This window comes from Pelophylax lessonae, assembly GCF_965119305.1.
Source record: "Pelophylax lessonae genome assembly, chromosome: 7".
Lineage (NCBI taxonomy): Eukaryota > Metazoa > Chordata > Amphibia > Anura > Ranidae > Pelophylax > Pelophylax lessonae.
The window spans coordinates 151,383,692-151,404,477 of record NC_138774.1 but is presented as its reverse complement, the minus strand read 5'-3'; the positions used below and the strand labels follow the sequence as shown (position 1 = coordinate 151,404,477).

Genomic DNA, 20,786 nt, shown 5'->3' with positions numbered 1-20,786 from the left:
GCTTAAACGGAAGAAAATACGCCTTCTGAAGTGGCCCAGTCAGAGTCCTGACCTCAACCGGATTGAGATGCTGTGGCATGACCTCAAGCGATTCACACCAGACATCCCAAGAATATTGCTGAACTGAAACAGTTCTGTAAAGAGGAATGGTCAAGAATCACTCCTGACCGTTGTGCACGTCTGATCTGCTACTACAGGAAACGTTTGGTTGAAGTTATTGCTGCCAAAGGAGGTTCAGCCAGTTATTAAATCCAAGGGTTCACATACTTTTTCCACCTGCACTGTGAATGTTTACACGGTGTGTTCAATAAATTTTTATTCTTTCATTCTTTGTGTTATTTTAAGCAGACTGTGATTGTCTATTGTGACTTAGATGATCAGATCACATTTCATGACCCATTTTGTGCAGAAATCCATATCATTCCAAAGAGTTCACATACTTTTTCTTGCAGCTGTATGTAAAAGTTATACTAAATCATATTTAAAACTTTCATTCTATTGCATAAACTTGACTGTACAGAATAGTTAGGATTCCATTTCACAATGCAATGTTTCAGACCATGTCTAGCCCTTTTGATTTAAGTCAGTTAGCTGCTAGCTTGACAAAGGGCTGGTCCTGAGCCGAACCGTTGCTATGTGCTAGGAGCTTGACTGTTTTGTGCTGCTGTGCTTGTGCAATAAAATGAAAGCGCTTTCAATGTGGACAAAGGATCTGTGGGTGTGTGTGTGGATGTACTGCACTTTTTTGAATGTTTGCTAGAACGCACCATGGTCTCTTCAGAAAGCATAGAGTAATCCATGTTTTGCCTTTTATTACTAGCGTGAAGTAAACGGGTTTGAAAAGGATGTTGGGGAATAATGGCTCTGAATAAAGTGCAGTACATTCTTTCTTTCATTTTTTTTTTTTTTTTTTTTTATCAGTCTGAAACCCTTGGTTGTGAAATTTGAGGTGTGGGTTATTATAGGAGGAAGCACACTTGGAGATAACCTATTCAATATCCTATTGGGATTTAGGATTTTTGCAAGGAGCAAGACCATGGGGCCAGAAGATACCTGCTCTGGGCCTATAGTCCTAAGTGAAGTTAGCCTACAATTAAAACTTTTTGTTTTGCAAAATTCACATACCCGCACTTAATGCAAATGAAGGCAGTTTTCTATATAATATCTGATCATTTTTTTTAAAACTGTTTGATCTACATATGTTTATTGTCTATTTTTTTTTTTTCAGCTCTTCTACTGCCAGATTCACCACAATGAGATTCGTAAAATATGTGTAGCTTTTATGCGGAAGAATGAAAAGCTATTTGAATCTGTGAGTTTGACTGTAACTAGTACATTAAAAAAATTGTATTTTCCTATTGAGAAGAGGTGAGCTAGACAACCATGCACAATTCTGTGCAAAAGTTTTAGGCAGGTGTGAAATGTAAATTAAGAATGCGTTCAGAAATAGAAGTGTTATTAGTTTTTCTCCGTTAACAAAATGAAAAGTAAATGTAAAGAAAAATTAAAATCCATATTTTTCTTTCGTTCATTGACGGACACAGCTCCTGATCTTCATAACCATTGGGTTATACAGCCCCCTACAAGAGTAGGATACTAGGCAGAAAAAATCTGGCTGCGCCTATGGGCAGCCCGAGGGGGTATACTCCCTCTCCCTGCTATAGGTACACTTTTTTTTTTTTTTTTCTCTGCTTAGTCAGAAGTAAGGACCTAGTTCCTTACTGGGATCTCTGGTCCTGGCAAATTTTTTTTAGATAGAAATTTTTTTTTCCTGTGTTTTTTTTTTTTTTTTTTCTCTGAGATCTACAATCCACTAGCGGACTGGGCAATAATCCGTGCTAGGTTGACCGCGATATAGCTCCGCTGGACAGGGGGTTGGCCTGCGAGTTAAATGCCTCGCGAGGTTGCCAACAGCCCCCCATGTTGATGGCGAGTGGTTCTGTCTGGAGTGGTGCCACCTGGTTCCTGGTATGGTGAGTAGCTGCCCCCCCTCTCCCCCTGGTGGGTTTTGGGGTAGACTTGGGCCCCTCCTTGTAACGGTCGGACCCCCAGGTTCCCCTCCTTCCCTTCAGGCACCCCCCTTTCATTTGTCCCCCATCCTACCTCCCCTCCACTTATGCTGGTGGTCTGGTCCACCTCCTGGGGGGGGGGGGGGGGTTAGGGCGCTGTATTGGCAATGGGGGCAGGGGGGGGGTGCGCTGCCGGTGACCGGACAATCGGCTGTGCCGGGGGGGATTGTACCTGGTAGGGGCTCCTGCCAGGGCCCCCGTTCTGCCTTAATGCCTAGGGTCCGGCCTGGGAGTCTCATGGGGCCGCCATTTTCCTGTAGCCTGTGTTTCTATGCATGGCACCATGTTTGTGTAGTCCAGCAGCCATTTTGCAGTGATATGCTATTGAGAATAGCGGCGGCCATGACAGTGGAGCCCTGTGGGCTGCGATTTCAGCGGTGGGGAGCCACTCCTTATCCCCTGGTGCTGACTCCTGGATCTTTTCACTTCCTGATCGCCGCACGTAGAGTGCAGACTATCCTGGTGGCTGCACGTGCCTGTTAATGCTCAGTGGGGAGTCTGGGGGGGGGCTCTCTCCCTCTCTGCTGTGGATCGCTTGAGGCTTGTGCCTGGTGACCGGGTGGACCGCGGTGGGGGTTGTCCCGTTGCAGTGGTTTACTCTTTTTTGTGGGGTCCCCCTGGTGACTTATGGAGTCTTTGGAGCACATCTCCCCACCTGATCCCCTCTTTGTTGATGTGGGGCCCTCCGGATCCCAATCCTCCATCGATGCACTGACATCGGTCCTGGAGTCCCTTGTGTCCTGGAGGTGGTTTTCAGGCGATGCGCTAGCAAAAAAATCGCCTCCTGAGTCTGATTCGGTGGACGTGGACCACCCTGCTGGGTCTGCGACCATGCGCCCGAAATCCTCAGATAGTGAGTGAGGATGATTCCTCCACATCTGCAACTGCGCATAAAAAGGCACTGGTGGGACCTTGAAGATGGAGAACGCAGTTGCGACGGAGACGCAGGTTCCCTTTGGCACTCGCAAGCCATCCAGAGCGGCAAAGGTTTCCTTTCACCGCCTATTTTGACAGAATTATCGCTAAAGAGTGGGGATGACCAAAATGTCCCCTAGGGGTTCCTAAGTGATTTACTAGGCGTTACCCCCCCCCCCCCCCCCATGAGGAGTCCCTTATTAAGAAGTGGACTGTTCCACTGGTGGTGGACCCTCTTTTTTCCAGATTGAACAAGGCAACCATGATTCCGGTTGAAGAGTCCCCGGCCTTTAAGGATCTGACCGACAGGAAGGCAGAGGCTGTGGCCCGCAGTATGTATACTCTGGCTGGTTTGGCGCAGACGCCGGTATTCACCATTGTCCTGGTGTCGCAAACTCTGACCGAGTGGGCTAAGCTTTAACGTCGTGACCTGGAAGGAGAACGGCTCCCCCTACCTTTGCTGAGCTGGCGGACAAGCTGGTCCAGGGGCTGCAATTTCTGTGATGCCTCTTTGAATGCAGCTCCCCTAGTGGCTCGGCTCTTGTTTCGGCAGTGGTCCTTTTGGCGTGTCTTTCGGATGAAATACTGGTCTACGGATCAGACTTCTAAAAAGACCTTGAGTGATCTCCCCTGTCAAGGGGATTACCTGTTTGTGGCTACCCTGGGTGACATTAAAGGTCTCGGAGGCTACTACAGACAAGGAACCTCATCGTAGACGTGGGCCCTCCTTCTCGGCTCAGTTTTTTTCATCCCTCAAGGTCCACTGGCACAGGCCTGAAGCCTTTCATGGCCTCTTCTGGAGGATCCAAACGAACTTGATCTGGACAGCCGAGAGCGGGCTTCTCCAGACCTGCAGACAAGGCCCCTTCAGCATGAAGCTGCGCCCTCACCCGTATTGGGTGGGTGGATGCTTTCATTGGTTTCCAGACCTGTGGACTTCCCTGGTTCAAGACAAGTGGGTCCACAAAGTCATTTGTTCCAGCTACAAGATCGAGTTTCACTCTTGTCCCCCCCGGCAAGGTTCTTTCCTTCCAACTTGCGCCTGTCCCCAGGCCATTTACAGGGTCTGTTTGGGGCTGTACAAAACCTGTTGCTTCAAGGGGTGTTTGTCCCAGTTTCCGACTTTGGAATGCTTTCAGGGATTTTACTCAAACCTGTTTACAGTTCCCAGGATGAAAGGCAAGGTGTGTGCAAGCCTGGACCTCAAGGCGCTAAACGGCTTTGTGTGGGTGCAGAAGTTCAGGATGGAGTCCGTTCGCACGGTGGTGGCACCCCTGCATCAGGAGGATTTTCTTTCCTCTATTGACCTCAAGGATGCTTTCCTTCACATTCCAGTATGTGCCGGTCACCAGCCCTTCCTCCGCTTTGCTGCGGGAGAGGAGCATTCTCAGTTCGTGGCAATACCCTTTTGGTCTCGGCTCTGCTCCTCGGAGCTTCACAAAAGTTAGCCCCGGTGCTAGCTTTATTACGCCAACGGAGGATCGCAGTACTGGACTACTTTGACTACCTCCTTCTGCGAGTGGAGTCCCCTACTGCTCTAGTGGAAAACCTGGAAATCCCCATATGAACTCTGAAGGCGTTTGGCTGGATTCTGATTTCTCAGAAGTTCTGCCCACAAAGCTGGACTATCTGGGTCTGACTTTGGACTCTGCTTTAGCCAGAGTGCTCCTTCTATTGAACAAACTCCAGAAATTGCAGGCTGCAATACGTCTCCTACTGTCCAGGAGATAGTCATCTCTCAACTTGCATGCGGGTGCTGGGCCTGATGGGGTCTACTTCTGAGGTGGTTCTGTTTGCACAGTTCCATACGAGGTCCCTGCATAGGGGGATTCTGGCCAAATGGGACAAGACTCCGCAGTCTCTGGACAATCAGATCTGGCTGAGCCGGGTAACGAAGGAGTCCCTGATATGGTGGCTTCGTTCTCCAGCGCTTCGACTGGGCAAATCCTTCCTCCCCTTGTATTGGACAGTGGTCACTATGGATGCCAGCCTATCCAGCTGGGGAGGCTTCCTCTGCAAAAATTCTGCTCAGGGGATCTGGACACTGGAAGAGTCCAGAACACCAATCAGTGTCTTTGAACTCCGAGCGATCAGACTGTGCCTGTGCCATTGCACGGCTTGTCTTTAGGGATGTCCAGTGTGTAGGCGTTGGACCAAGGGGAGTGGTCCCTTCATCCAGAGGTGTTTTATCAGTTGTGGATCTGTTGGCGTCTCAGCTCAACAAAGGTGCAGAGGTTTGTGGCTCTGTTACGGGATCCTCTGGCAGATGCCACAGAAGCGCTGGTGGCCCCATGGGGTCAGTATTGTCTGATTTACGCCTTCCCTCCTCTCAAGCTTCTGCCAAGACTTCTACGCAGGATCAAGGCAGAAGGGATTCTGGTCATTTTAGTAGCTCCAGACTGGCCTCGCTGGGCTTGGTACGTCGATCTGGTGCGGCTGGCCGCGGACATTCCTTGGAAGCTTCCTCTCAGGGAGGATCTGCTGTTCCAAGGACCAATCTTCCACCCTGCTTTAGTCGCTGGCTTTGATGGCTTGGCTGTTGAATTTCAGTTGCTGATGGATAGAGGTTTTATCGAAGACAGTGATTCCAATGCTGTTCAAAGCTAGGAAATCTACTTCTAGGAACATCTACCACCGTACATGGAAGACATACATACATTGCATGCAGAGTCTCTTGGAGTTCATCCTCGCTCCTTCTTGGCACGGATTTTGACCTTCCTTCAATGGGGAGTTGAACAGAAATTAGTCTTGATTACCATCAAGGGCCAAGTGTCGACTTTGGCAGTCCTCTTCCAATGACCCTTGGCCACACACTCCCTGAGTCGTACCTTTCTTCAGGGTGTCCGACATTTGGTTCCCCCAGTGGGGTCCCCATTGCTGCCTTGGGACCTCAGTTTGGTGCTTTTGGTCCTCCCAGAAGCCTCCCTTTGAGAATCTTGGGGAGATTCCCTTGCTTACACTGTCTCAGAAGGTGGCATTTTGGTGGCAATCACCTTTGCGTGCAAGGTGTCGAATTGGCGGCGTTATCCTGTCGTTCACCTTTGGTCATTCAGAGAAAAGGTGGTTCTTTGCCCTTGTCCATCGTTCCTCCCAAAGGTTGTCTGATTTTTCATTTGAATGAAGACATTGTGTTGCCTTCCCTGTGTTCCAGGCCAAAACATCCGAAGGAAATTGCCTTGCCTTGGATGTGGTCTGGGCATTGGATGTGGTCTGGGCAATTGGGGTGTACTTGGCAGCTATGGAGTCTTTTTAGGAAGTCATTCACTATTTGTGCTCACGGATTAGCCTCAAAAAGGGTTGTCCTTTCCTCTGAGACCATTTCCAGATGGATCAGACGGTGATTCAGGCCTTTTCCATCAAGGGTCAGGTTCCTCCATTCCTTGTCAAGGCGCACTCTACTCGGGCGCTCAGTGCCTCCTGGGCCTTCCGTCATCAGGCGTCGGTGACACCGGCTTGCAAGACGGCTACCTGGTCGTTGGTGCACACTGTCACAAGTTCTGTAAAGTGGTTGTGTTGGCATCTGCAGATGGTTTTGGCCCCAAGTTTTTGCAGGCTGCTATTTAGAGGACTTAATCCTCTGTGAGTGTGTATTGTTTTTTCGGTTGGGCTCCCGTTGTTTTTGGTTGAGCTCCTGTTGCCTGGTTGGCTACCGTTGTTTTTTTTTTTTTTTTGCTGTTCCCACTGCATCGGGATGTCCCAATGGTTATGAAAATCAGGAGCTGTGTCCGTCAATGAACAAAGGAGAAAATGGGATTATTGACTTAACCCAAAATCCATTTCTCGATCATTGTCACAGCACCCACCCCTCTGTGGAGTATTCCTCTGTGGAGTTGTAATTCTTCTGACACTGCTTGTAACAAAACTGTACCTATAGCAGGGATAGGGCATATACCCCCGTGGGACTGCCCAAAGGTGTAGCCAGATTATTTTTTCTGTCTAGTGTCCTTCTCCTGTAGGGGGCAGTATAACCCAATGATTATGGATATCAGGAGCTGTGTCCGTCAATGAACATCAGAGAAATGGATTTTATGGTAAGTCAAACATCCCATTTTGGTGTGACCACCCTTTTTCTTCAAAAGAGCATCAGTTCCAGGTACACTTGCACACAGTTTTGATGGGAACTCTGCATGTAGGTTGCTCCAAACAACTTGGAGAACTAATCACAGATCTTCTGTGGATGTAGTCTGCCTTAACGTGGTTGTAAACCCCCACACATAGCCAGTGAAGTGAATAGCCTCAGATGATACAGAGATAAAAACAAATCCTTCTACATAAGTTGTACTTTTAGATCTTCTGTTTTCCCCTATCTACACCCTTTGAAAAGTGCAGCTAGTGTTAAAAATATTTTTAACACTATTACCAGAGAGAAACTACACTTGGAGCTTTGGAGAGAGAGAAGTAAACACTACCGATATATGTACTTCAAATTTCATGAGGGGCTTACAACCACTTTAAATCTAGTCCTTTTTAACTAGACAAGACTTGATGTTGAGATTAGGGCTCTGTGGGGGCCAAACCATGATTTCAGGACGCCTTGTACTTTACACTGAAAATTTTTAATGACATTGGCTGTATGTTTGGAGTGATGGTCCTGCTGCAGAATAAATGTGGGGCCAATCGCATGCCTCGTTGATGGTAAGGCATGATTGATAAGTATTTGCCTGTGTTTCTCAGCATTGTGGACACTCCTGACCAAATCTCAACTTCATTTGCAGAAATTCAGCCCCAAACTTGCAAGGAACTGCCACCATGATTCTCTGTTGCCTGCAGATACTCATTATTGTAAACGCTTTCCAGCCCTTTAGCATGCAAACTGCCTCTTGCTGCAGCTAAATATTTCATATTTTGACCCATCAGTCCAGAGCACCTGCTGGCACTTTTCTGCACCCCAGTTTCTGTTTTCATGAATATTTGTTACATAGCCTTGTTTCCACATCAGAAATATGGCTTTTTGGCACAATTCTTCCATGAAGATCACATCTGGGCAGACTTTTCTGAACAGTAGTTGGGTGTAACTGGAACCCAATGTTTTCCACCAGTTCTGTGGTGATGGCTTTGTAGACCTCATCTGATGTTGAAGGAAAGCAAGCAGGGTGTGTCTGTCTTCTGTTGCATTAGGTTTCCTTGGCTGACCACTCCATCTATGGTTCTCAAAGTTGCCCCTTTCTCTGTGCTTCTTCCAAAGATCTTAAACAGCACATCTTGAAACCCCAGTCTGCTTTGAAATCTTTGCCTAGGAAAGACCTTGCTGGTGCAGTATACAGTTGTGCTCATAAGTTTACATACCCTGGAAGAATTAGATTTCTTGGCCATTTTTCCGAGAATATGAATGATGACACAAACTTTTATTTCACTTTTATGGTTAGTGTTTGGCTGAAGCCATTTATTTTCAATCAACTGTGTTTATTCTTTTTTAATCATAATGACCACAAACTACCCAAATGGCCCTGATCAAAAGTTTACATTCCCTGGGGATTTTGGACTGATAACATGCGCACAAGCTGACACAGAGGTTTGAATGGCTATTAAAGGTAACCATCCTCACCTGTGATCGGTTTGCTTGTAATTAGTGTGTGTGTATAAAAGGTCAATGAGTTTCTGGACTCCTGACAGACCCTTGCATCTTTCATCCAGTGCTGCACTGACTTTTCTGGATTCTGAGTTATGGAGAAAGCAAAAGAATTGTCAAAGGATCTGCAGGACAAGGTAGTTGAACTGTATAAAACATGAAAGGGATATTTAATAGGATAACCAAAGAATCGAGAGTGCCAATCAGCAGTGTTCAAACTCTAATCAAGAAGGTGAAACCAAACCACGGTCAGGTAGACCAAATAAGATTTCAGCCACAACTGGCAGGAAACTAGTTTGGGGTGCAAAGAAAAACCCACAAATTAACTTCAAGTGAAATACAGTTCTCTCTGAAAACGTGGTGTGGCTGTTTCAAGATGCACAATAAGTAGGCACTCGAGGAAAGATCAGCTGCTTGGTTGAGTCACCAGAAGAAAGCCATTATTACACAAGTGCCACAAAGTATCCCGCTTACAATATGCCAAACAGCACAGAGACAAGACTCAAACCTTCTGGCAGACATTTGGATTGATGAGACCAAAATGAGCTTTTTGACCACAACCATAAACACTACATTTTAGAGAGGAGTCAACAAGGCCTATGATGAAAGGTACACCATTCCTACTTTGAAACACGGAGGTGGATCGCTGCTGATTTGGGGATGTGTGAGCTACAAAGGCATAAAAAATTTGGTCAGAATTGATGGCAAGATGAATGCAGTATATCAAAAAATACTGGATGAAAATTTGCATTCATCAGCCCGGAAGCTGCGCATGGGATGTACTTGGACCCTCCAACATGACTGATCCTAAACACAAGGCCAAGTTGACCTGTCATTGACTACAGCAGAATAATGTGAAGGTTTTTGAGTGTCCATCTCAGTCTCCTGACCTCAGTATCATTGAGCCGCTCTGGGGAGATCTCAAATGTGCAGTTCATGCAAGACAGCCCAAGAATTTACAGGAACTGGAGGCTTTTTGCCGGGAAGAAGGGGCAGCTTTACCATCGGAGAAAATAAAGAGCCTCCTCCAGAAGACTTCAAGCTGTCATTGATGTTAAAGGGGGGAATACAGGGTATTCAGTACGGGGATATGTAAACTTTTGATCAGGGTCATTTGGGTAGTTTCTGTTGCCATTAATCATTATGATTTAAAGAGTAAACGCAGTTGATAATAAATAGCTTCAGCCAAACACTAACCATGTGTGAAGGTTTTTTTATCACTCGTATTCTCTGAAGAATGACCAAGAATCATACATTTTGCCAGGGTATGTAAACTTATGAGCACAACTGTAACTACCTTGTGTCTTGTTGCTGTGCTTGGCCATGGTGTATGACCTGTGATATGAAACCTTCTTTTTTTTTTTTTTTCTTCTCAACCTGCCCTTCAGCAAAGTTTTGCTGTTCCTCCCCCAGTTTTGAGTCTCCTACACAGCGGTTTGTCGGTTGACTGTGCTTCAACCTACATAGGAAATAGATGATCATTAGCACCTGCTTGATCTAATTGGTTAATGGAAATTTATTGTGGGGAAAAAAAAATTATTGAAGTTTTACAAAAAGTTGTTTGTAAGGGCTCTTTCACACGGTCCGCCTCCATAGGCGGATCCGTGCTGCTCAGCGCGGATCGATCCGCCGATCCCCGCTGAGCCGGCGGATGACAGCTCCGTCTCCGCTTGCAGTACGGAGAGGGAGGTGTCACAGCCCCCGCTGCTCTCTATGGGAGATCGAATGAGAGCGGACCGCATGTCCGCTCTCATCCGATCCGATACCTGAACGGATGGAAAAATAGGGTTTCCATCTGTCCAGATTTCACGGACAGGATCGGATACGGATGGCAGCGGGTGTCAGCGGAGGTGTCTCCGCTGACATCCGCTGCCCCATAGAGCTGCATGGAGGATTCGATCAGAAACTGACAGGCGGATCGGATTGCCCATGTGAAAGAGCCCTAAATCATACACTCGACTCTAATCCTACAAAATCCCTGACTCTGCAAGTGCAACAGTTGATGCTGGTTTGAAGCCAGAGGGTAGTCTCACCAAATTTTGATTTCGATTTTTCTTCTATTTTGCTCACTTGGCATTTGTAAATGGATAAAAATTATATTTTTGAAAGCATTTTTACTTTACAGCATATCTTCACGCCTGCCTAAAACCTTTGCACAATACTTTATAATCTATATTTTTGTGTGTGCTGTTGGTGCTGAAGAAAATCTGCTTTACTGGTTATTTGTTTACTGGTGACATTGATGTGCTCTTAAACATTGATTCAATGTAGGTTCAGTGGAGATTTTTCTATAATAATTGCAGACATATTTCATGCCCTAAAGAAGTAATAAACTATTTCCTTATCCGGGAAGGATTTGTCTTATCCAGGTACAAGACATTTTTTTTTCTCTTAATTCACTGTGGCTATAAATTCAGCACAGCTTTTTAAGGGAAAAATTGTCCATCTGGCGAGGGGATGGGGGTTTCTAGAATGTATTGCACCATTATGAGAACCTTCATTTTAAATTTTTTGTTCCTAGTATGTGGAAGGTCCTTTTGAAAAATACCTGGAGCGGTTGGAAGACCCCAAGGTAAAACATTGCACATAGATTGATTTGTGATTTCAAGGTTTCTGCTATTTGAGAGTGCTTGTTTACCATTTGGATACGCTATGATTCAGTAAAACTCTCCATCTATTTGCATACATGATTTCCAATTTCTGTTACTGGTTTTAAGTTGTTGCTTTTCATTATTCTTATTTTGGCCTTTTAGGAGAGTGCTGGTCAACTTGAAATAACTGCCCTTTCATTGATCTTTAAGTAAGTAGCCGAACAAAATTTCTATATCCATACAATAGCTGTTTTGTCGACTTCAACCACTTTCAGCTAGCTTTTGATTGTATCGCCAACAGTTTTTGGCTTATTTCATGGTTTTAATACAAACATGGTAGGTAGCCCTGATCCATTGGTCACTTTTACAATTTGATATCCAGTGAAAAATTGCTAAACAAAACTTATCACTCATGTCAAACTTGTCCTATTGGCTAAAATGATCCACTTTACATTTTGTGCAAAAGCTACTGAGCACTTGCTGATCTAGCCAATACTAGCTGCTGGCTTGGGATTTTAGGTTGCCACTTCCATTAATCACTGTAAGACTAAAAACATCTTTTTTTTTCTACCTTATTTTTTTATTTTTTTTGTCCTAGGCTCATTTTAGTAACTCGCCCAATAAAGTCCAACTCCAGTCAAAATTTTTTTATTTTGTATAAGAGTGCTGAATGCTTATATTATATTACTGTAGGTGTCATGGTTTGGAAGATTTTCTCTAATCAGAATCGGAAATAAGAAATCTCTCTAAAAGGGCAAAAAAACACATCTTATAAATACAGGATGTGGGATCTGTAGTTCTAGACTGGGGGTTCAGATTCTACCTACAGGTGATTGGACACTGGCAAAGCTTTGTTGGTAATACCCCCTTATGCAACCTCGTATAACCCCACCTACTCCATGGGACTCCAGTGATGGACCTCTTCTCTGGAGAAGTTTCTACTCCGGTCCTTTTTGTTTTCATTGCTCTTCTTCCCTTCTTTGGTTAGTACTTTTATCAAGATCTAATTGCTTGTTGTCTCAAGGCTCACTATGTGTTTCTGGATTAGCTGCCCTCAATGTAAATTGACAAACTGGACTGACTGGCCTGTAATGTTTGTTTCGTGCACTGTATATTGCATTCAGTTTGGCACAAGTGTAGTCAGCCAGATGTGCCTAAAGGCTTAATCACTTTTAAAGGGATGCAGACCCTGCAGCTTTCCTTAAAGGAATGTGAGTGTATCAGCTGATTTGATAGTCACCCTTATTTAGAATCTATATGGAAAAAAACAGAAAAACAAAAAGCATTTTCCTTAGCAGAAACCCTATTGAAGGCTCCTACTGGTTAAGCCTTGGCTACAGTCTGACAAGTTTACAAAGCTGTAATGGCCAGTTCTAAGTGGACTGGACAAAAGGAGTTGATTATGTGTTGAACACAGGCTGATTTACTAAAACTGGAAAGTGCAAAATCTGCTGCAGCTCTGCAGAGAAACCAATCGGCTTCTGCCCTCGTTCATATTGGGCCGATTTGACACGTCAAATTGTGTGCCAAATCGGAGCCTATTGCCGACTTTGTGGCGCTGCACAGATTCCCAAAAGTAGTTCAGCTGAACTCGCATGATTTCAAACCTGCAGCCAATGTGATACTAGGCTCCTGGTTTTGTCTAATCCTAATTGAGCAAGTTAGGAGCTAATTGGCTACCATGCACAGCTGCACCAGATTTTGCGCACTCCAGACTTAGTAAATCAACCCCACTGTTTCCCTAGAGCAATTGCAGGGCATACCTTCAGTGCTGCTATTTTATGTTGATACCCTGGAGAATGTAATTTTGCCAAGTCTCTAGCATGACACTTTCTATGCACATGTGCAAAATTTTGTGGCTTGGTCTGCTTATAAAAGTTGTTTACCATGACTTTCAAAGGTGAACTTCTGTTTGGTGAATCCCAAGGGGGGAAATACTACCCCACTAAAAAAACTGCCTAAACCTACTACTGCTTTAGCTACCACATCTTCCCACCGAAAGGGGTCCTTTCGCTTTTCTCAGACGTCATCCTCTTAAGACAAAGACAAGTATCTTTTTGTCCCAAGACTTGGACCCCCAAAGCCCTCCAAGCCTACCCAGGTGTCCTCTTCCCAAAGGGGAGTGGAGGGATATATTTCCTCCCAGTCTAAATCAAATGTTTCCAGGGACTACAATTTTGGATTTTCATCCCTCTCCTTTAATCTGCCAGCATCACCTAGGACAGCCAGACTTGTGGACATCCCTTTACCTCTTTACGACCGCCCGCCGCAGATGTACTGCGGCAGGCAGCCTCTCCTGCGCGAATCGCCATAACTGTACGGCGGTTGCGAGCAGGAGGCTAGGGGGCGCCCCCGCTCGTCAGCGGAGATGCAGCGAGCAGGCAGCTCTGATTGCCGCCGGACACCCGCGATCGTTCCCCGCTGAGAGAGAACTGTCAGCTTTTGTAAACACAGCTGACCGTTCTCCCTGGATGATCATAGAGCCCATGTGATCCTTCTATATAGGATCACATGTCTCTGTTCATTTCAGAAGTCATACTCCCCTAGGCTCACATTTAACCCCTTGATCACCCACAGGGTTAACCCCTTCCCTGCCAATGGCATTATTACAGTAACAGTGCATATTTTTAGTACTGATTACTGTAGTAATGTCACTGGAAATGTCAGGGGTCCGATCTGTCCTCCGCAATGTTTCAATCCCGCTAAAAATCACAGATCGCCGCCATTACTAGTAAAAAAATAAAAATGACATAAATCTTTCCCGTCGTTGGTAGACATAACTTTTGTGCAAACCAATCAAAATACGCTTTTTGGTAAAAAAAATAAAAAATATGTAGCGGAAAACAAACTGGCCTAAAATTTTTAAATTTTTTTTTTTTTTTTATTTATTTTTTTTGGGGAATGTTATATAGCAGAATGTGTGAAAAAGATTGAATTTTTTTCAGGATCGTCGCTCTTTTTTTGTGAAAAATAAAAATCGCAAAGGTGATCAAATGCCACCAAAAGAAAGCTCTATTTGTGAGAAAAAAAGGATGTACATTTTGTTTGGGTACATCATCGCAATCGTCAGTTAGCCACGCAGTGCCAAGTTGAAAAAAGTGGCCTGGTCATTAAGGGGGGTAAATTCTTCTGTTCTTAAAGTGGTTAATTAACTTCAGGCACAAGGAGTGTTAATACTATTGTGCAGAAAAAAAGTTCAAAGGGTTTTTCTCAAACCTGTTCATGATCCCAAAACAGACAGAGACCTTTGTGTTTGTGTCCCCAAATCAAGCATGGAGTCTGCAAGATCTGTTGGGTCTTCTCTCAGATCAGGGGAATTTCTGGATTCAGTGGACATCAAAAAGGGGCGTTATCCTCTAGATCAGGGATCTCCAACTATGGCCCTCCCAGATGTTGCAGAACTACACGTCCCATGAGGCATTGTAAAACTCTACAATTCCAATCGGGCCTAGTCATGTCTGTGAATGTCAGTTCCTGAACTGGAGGGCCATAGTTTGGAGACCCCTGCTCTATATTATCAACAGCATAAACTCAAGGACTACAGGTCCAAAAGCTCATCCTCATCAACTGGTATATTAAATACAGCTTTTTTAATATGCAGAATTGAATATGAAAAAATACAGTACACCTCCGACAAGACAAGAATTAAAATGGCAATGTTCTCATACTTCTTACTTTATTATCCTTATCATCCTTTATTATCCTCTGGACTAAAGGAATTCTGTGAGAATGAGTGGATGCATGTGTACAGCTGCGGTCTATCTTGTCTGTATGACAACGTTTTCATTTTAATTTTTTGTCTTGTCGGCGGTGTCCTATTTTTTTTTTTTTTTTTTTTTTTTTTCATATTTGAATTCTGCATATTAATGAACCTATATTTAATATACCAGTTGATTCCTCGTTTTTCCTGTGGACCTGTAGTCCCCTTTAGTTTATAATGATGGATGGCAGCCTGTTAGGCTGGGGCAGCATCTACAAATCCTAGCTGACCAAGCCGTCGATTCTCCCCATCAATATTCTGGAATTGAGAGCAATGGAAACGACTACCCGACACAATTTACCCAGTAAAAGTTCAGTCGACAAAGCCATGGCTGTGGCCTATATAAACCCCCAAGGGGGAACCAGAAGTCAGGCTTCTTAAGGAGGCAAGCCTAATTTCTCTTTTTTCCACCGACTGATGTAGCTGCTGCTTTAAATCAGACGGATGGGTAATAAGCCCCTCCCACTAGGAGTAACCAGGTAGAGCCAAAGACTTTGACACGCCAAGGGGGGCAGGACCCTGGGTTATTACCCCCGGCCTCACCGTTGCATCTTCAGTTTTAGCTGCCTGGTCTTAGGAGTGGCCACACAGCTCCCTGCTGGGACCTTTTTGTCCTAGCTCTGTTTAAACATCTTAAAGGGAACCTTTTTTTTATTTTTTGTTGCTGCTGACTCCAGTTCATGTGGAATGCTGGCTGGGTTATGAGAGCCTTACGGTCTCCCAGTTTGTGCCAGCGAGCGCTTGAAGACTAGCTCTGCGCTGGGTCTCCATAGCGACTATAGTCCCACAGACGGCGACTGGCCTGTGGGTGAAACACCCTGCCGAGACGCATACACCTCTGCATACCAGCGTCGCAGCGTGCCCCTTTGCTGACAGCGCCCTCACTGCGGTGCAGAGGCAGTCTGTCAGGATGGACAGCCACCCTCAGCAGCGGGGTCTGGTAAGTACAGTCCCCCTGTCTGGTTAGCGGGCCTGGGGCAGACGTGGGTTCCTCCATAGGTGAGTTGGACCCTCGGGTACCCATACCTCCTACCACCCTCCTCCACTGAGGGGTCACCTGGGACCTTCCCCTCCTACCCGGACCTCTCCCTACCCTTGGCTCCAGACCTCCAGGAAACTTTTAGTGGGGGGTTCCCTATGTAAGTCGCCTCAGGTGCTATACCAGGTAGTGGACGGTGGGGGGGAGGCCTTGAAGGGGGGTACATGGTTGCGCCTCATACCGCTACCTTGGGGAGGGTTTCATCCACCGGGATGACCCCTGCCAGGGCCCCCAGGCCTTGTTACTAGGGTAGGCCTCACTAGGCCAGAGGTCATGTGCTCATCAGCGCAAAGCCACCATTTTGCTGTGGCCTGCAGCTTTACCAGGCCTCAGCAGCCTGCCTGGGTATCCCGATCACTGTAATGCTGGTGGCCATTTTGTTGGAGCCGGAGACAAAACAGCACAGGAGCTTCTGGCTCTTGTGGGTGGGGGCGTGTTCATTCTTCCTTCTCTTCCCCATGCTGCTGATGGATGGGTTACGACTAAGTGGACGTTTATCCGTGAAACGCGTCAACTGCTATGCTTTTATCCCTGGTCTCTGACTGTATCATGGACTGTATCTTGGATTGATTTTAACTTTTGGATTCAAATAGATTTTATATTTTGCACCTTCAAGTTCGAGTGCAGCTGCCTTTCTCTCTACATAATATAGCTGTCTGGACTGCGGATCCTAGCTGCACCTTGCCTTGATGGTCGGGATTATTTTCTCACCTGAGCGGTTCCCTTGCCTCTTTTGCCTCTTTTGCTGATCTGTGACTGCTGATGGACCTTGCTGTCTCCATGTGGTAACTACTAGAGAAGTTTAATTACCTTGGCCTTCACCTTTTCGTCTTCAGAGGGGTTTCAGGCCTTTAGGGGGCTTGAGCTTATCCACCCGGAGTAGCGCTGTGTGCATCGAGATCGCCTCTTAACCACTTAAGCCCCGGAAGATTTTACCCCCTTCCTGACCAGGGGGTATTTTGCGATTCGGCACTGCGTGACTTTAACAGACAATTGCGCGGTCATGCGACGCTGTACCTAAACGAATTTGACGTCCTTTTTTTTCCCACAAACAGAGTTTTCTTTTGGTGGTATTTGATTACCTGTGCGATTTTTTTTTTTTTTTTTTTTTTATCACGCGCTATTAACAAAAAAAGAGCGTCAATTTTGCAAAAATAACAATATTTTTCACATTTTTATATGAAATTCCCCCCCAAAAAAAAGTAAAAATCAAAATTTTTTAAAATTTTCGGCCAATTTGTTTTATGCTACATATGTTTGGTAAAAAAAATTGCAAAAAGCGTATTTTGATTGGTTTGCGCAAAAGTTATCGCGTTTACTAACAAAGGGAAAGATTTTTGTCATTTTTGTTTTTTTTTTTAACGCGTAATGGCGGCGATCTGCGTTTTTTTTTTTTTTTTTTTTTTTTTTTTTTTTTTTTTTTGCGGTACTGCGACATTGGGGCGGACAGATCGGACCCTTGACTGACATTTGTGACACTTTTGGGGTTACCAGTGACATTTCTACAGTAATCAGTGCTATACATATGCACTGTTACTGTAAAAATACACTGGTTGTGAAGGGGTTAACTTTATTTGGGAGGGAGGGGCTGTGTGTATCCCTAGGGGCGTGCTTTCTACTGTGATTGGCTGTGGCTTGAGCTGTAAGGACACTGATCAACGGATCTACATACTAGATCCGTTTGATCAGTGTCTTTACAGCAAGGAGAATGACAGGTGGCTTGTTTACACAAGCTGCCCGACATTCTCCCTCTCCCCCGCCGATCGCCGAGTGACCGGCGGACATCAGGTCCGCTGGTCACACGCGCGGGGGGGTCCGTGCCTCCGGGGGCGCGCGCTCGCTCCCTAGACCCTGACAAGCTAGTGACGTAGCCCTACGTCACTTTGCCTGTGAGGGGCTGACTGCCGACGTAGATCGGCGTTAGGCAGTCGGCAAGTGGTTAAAGGCGCAGTGCGCGGCTGACTTGCTGGGACCTGTGGTGCCTTTGTAACCTCAGGAGCATTAATATTTGGCGATTGGGAGTGGATTGCTCCCTCTTAGACCATTGTGCCTGTTTTCAGGAGAAGCTTCTGTTTAACCCCTTGCAGTGCAGGTTCTGGTGTTTCCCTGTCTGCTCTTTACATTCTTGTGCAATCCTACTGTTTGGCCATATGTCTAATGATGTGACTTTGTGATGCAAGAATTGTCCAGAAAAACGGACAAAGTTATTGCGGCAGCATTTACTAAGAAACACCCTCGGCCCTCTCCTGTCTCATCCCAGACCTCAGATTTTGAGGCCGATATGGTTGCCGGCGATGCAGACCCCCTTTTCAAGGATGCGTCCCCGCATTCAGACTTTTCTGACACTGAAGAGGATGTTTCCACACCTGCCTTGGCACAGGAAAAGGTGCTGGTAGATACTTTAATCTCCTCAGTGAGGGACACCCTAAAAATCACAGATGAGGTTTCTAAATCGCAAGGAGCCTTGGTATCCTTTGGATCCCTCAGGGCAAAGAAATCGTCCAAGGTTTTCCCTTGTCCCGAAGTCTTGTCCGCCTTGGTGGAGGAACAATGGTGGCGACCTAATTGCACGCTTGCAATTCCCAAACATTTGGCTAGACGCTACCCGCTTGAGGAAGAGATCATATGCAAATGGACGGTCCCCCCTCAGGTGGACCCCCCAGATATGCAGTATTCACAAGGCCACGGTTTTACCGGTGGCAGAATCCTCATCTCTCCCTGATCCGGTTGACAGACGTATTGAGGTCTTATCACGACACCTGTATACGGCAGTGGGATCTATTCTCAGGCCTGCCCTGTCTACCATTCTAGTCTCTCAGACTATGTTTGAATGGGTAAAGGCTCCGAGAGAGGAACTGACAGTTACCCCGTTACCGTCATCTGCCCTGGAACTCGCTGACCAATTATCACAGACTCTGCAATTTGTATGCAATGCTAACCTGGACGTTCTTCCGCTCCCGGCCAGAGCGTCAGTGGTAAGTGTGCTTATCAGACGTGCGATCTGGCTAAAGTCCTGGTCAGCCTACCAGGCTTCTAAGAAGCTTTTGGCAGACCTTCCCTTTAAGGGTGATCGCCTTTTTGGTTCCTCCTTGGATGACTTGATCAAGACGGTCACTGGGGGAAAGAGCACACTCTTTACTCGACTAAGGGCAAGTCTCCCTCACATAAGCGAGGTCCTTCCTTTACAGCCCAGAAGCATCTTTTTTGTGCGACCGTGTCGCAGAAAACCAAACAGACTTCGGCGGAAAAGGAACCCGGGAAACGGTGGGCTGGTAAGCTGAGATCCTCTGCCCCCAGCACCTCCAAGCAGACCTCTTCTGCCTGAAGGGGCGCCCCCACCCACTTCAGGGGTGGGGGGACGTCTCAGTTTCTTCCCGGATCCTTGGACCTCACTGTTAAACGACAGGTGGGTCCATGAGGTAATTCAGTCCGGGTACAAGATAGTTTTGTTCCTGTTCCCTTCCGCCAGACAGATTTTTTTTCCCTGCAATCTTCAGCTGTCCCCAGATCACCTTGCGGGGCTGCAGGAAGCGATTCGGGATATGCTTTTTAATTTTTTTTTTAGTTTTAGTTTTTAGTTTGATTTGTTTGAGTCGGAGATCCAAGGACTCCCTGAATTGGTGGCTCAGCTCTCCGAATCTTCTCAACGGGAAATTCTTTCTTCCAGTATTCTGGACGGTGGTGACAGATGCCTGTCTGACCGGTTGGGGGTAGTGCTGGGCACCCTGAATGTTCAAGGAACCTGGTCGTTGGAAGAGTCCAAGCTCCCGATCAACGTTCTGGAACTGAGAGCAATCAAGTTGAGTCTGTTTCACTGGACGGATAATCTCAAGGGGTGTTTGGTCAGAGTGCAGTCCGACAATGTCACAGCCATGGCATATGCCCATCATCAAGGGGGCACCAGGAGTGCCCTGGCGGCTCTGGAGGCAGCCGAGATTCTGCACTGGGCAGAGGACTACGTCCCAGCCCTATCCGCCGTTTACATTTCTGGCATAGACAATTGGCAGGCAGACTACCTCAGTCATCAAACCCTGGATCAGGGAGAGTGGTCCCTGCATCCACAGGTGTTCCACCAGCTGTGCCTCCGGTGGGGGACTCCGGATGTGGACCTGTTCACCTCCAGACAAAACAGGAAAGTTTCACAATTTGTGGCTCGGTCCAGAGATCCTCTGGCCGGTGCAGTAGACGCCCTGGTGGCTCCCTGGAGCCAGTACGGGCTAATTTGTGTTTACTCCACTGAAACTACGCAGGGTCGAGTTGGTGGGGATTCCATTAATTCTGGTGGCTCCTGATTGGCCCCAGAGATCCTGGTATGCCGACATGATTCGGCTGAAGGTCGCAGATCTGTGGACACTTCCTCTGTGGGAAGATTTTCTGTCCCTCTGTGGGAAGATCTTCGATCCTGCTTTACAGTCGCTGGCTTTAAGGGCTTGGCTGTTGAGAGCAAGGTGTTAAGAGACAGGGGTTTGTCTGATTCTGTGATCCCTACCTTACTCAAGGCTAGGAAGTCCACTCCTCAGAAGATTTATCATCGTACGTGGAAAGCGTACATTGCTTGGTGCGACTCGCTGAAGCTCCTAGATCCTTTGCTATCAGCAGGATCCTGAACTTTCTACAGAAAGGGGTTGACCAACGTTTGGCACTCTTGTGTCAAATCTCGGCCTTGGCTGTGTACTTCCAACGCCGTTTGTCTATGCACACTTTGATTCGTATGTTTCTTCAAGGGGTTCACCATTTGGCTCCCCCCAGGAGGTCTATGTTACCTCCTTGGGACCTTAATTTGGTTCGATCGGTTCTTCAGAAATTCCATTTCGAGAACATAAGACACATTTCCTTGCTCGCC

At 46.3% G+C, this 20,786-nt stretch overlaps 1 protein-coding gene across 1 annotated transcript in view; it reads left to right on the top strand.

The window, feature by feature from the left end:
- LOC309559816 (UDP-N-acetylglucosamine transferase subunit ALG13-like) overlaps positions 1 to 20,786 on the top strand; it is a gene marked incomplete at both ends in the record, with an annotated part of 487,662 nt that overhangs the window by 62,496 nt on the left and 404,380 nt on the right. Inside the window, 3 exons of the mRNA XM_082263251.1 lie at positions 1,229 to 1,312; positions 11,075 to 11,125; positions 11,307 to 11,353. Coding sequence (XP_082119377.1) covers positions 1,229 to 1,312; positions 11,075 to 11,125; positions 11,307 to 11,353 — 182 coding nt within the window. The remainder of the gene's footprint in view (positions 1 to 1,228; positions 1,313 to 11,074; positions 11,126 to 11,306; positions 11,354 to 20,786) is intronic.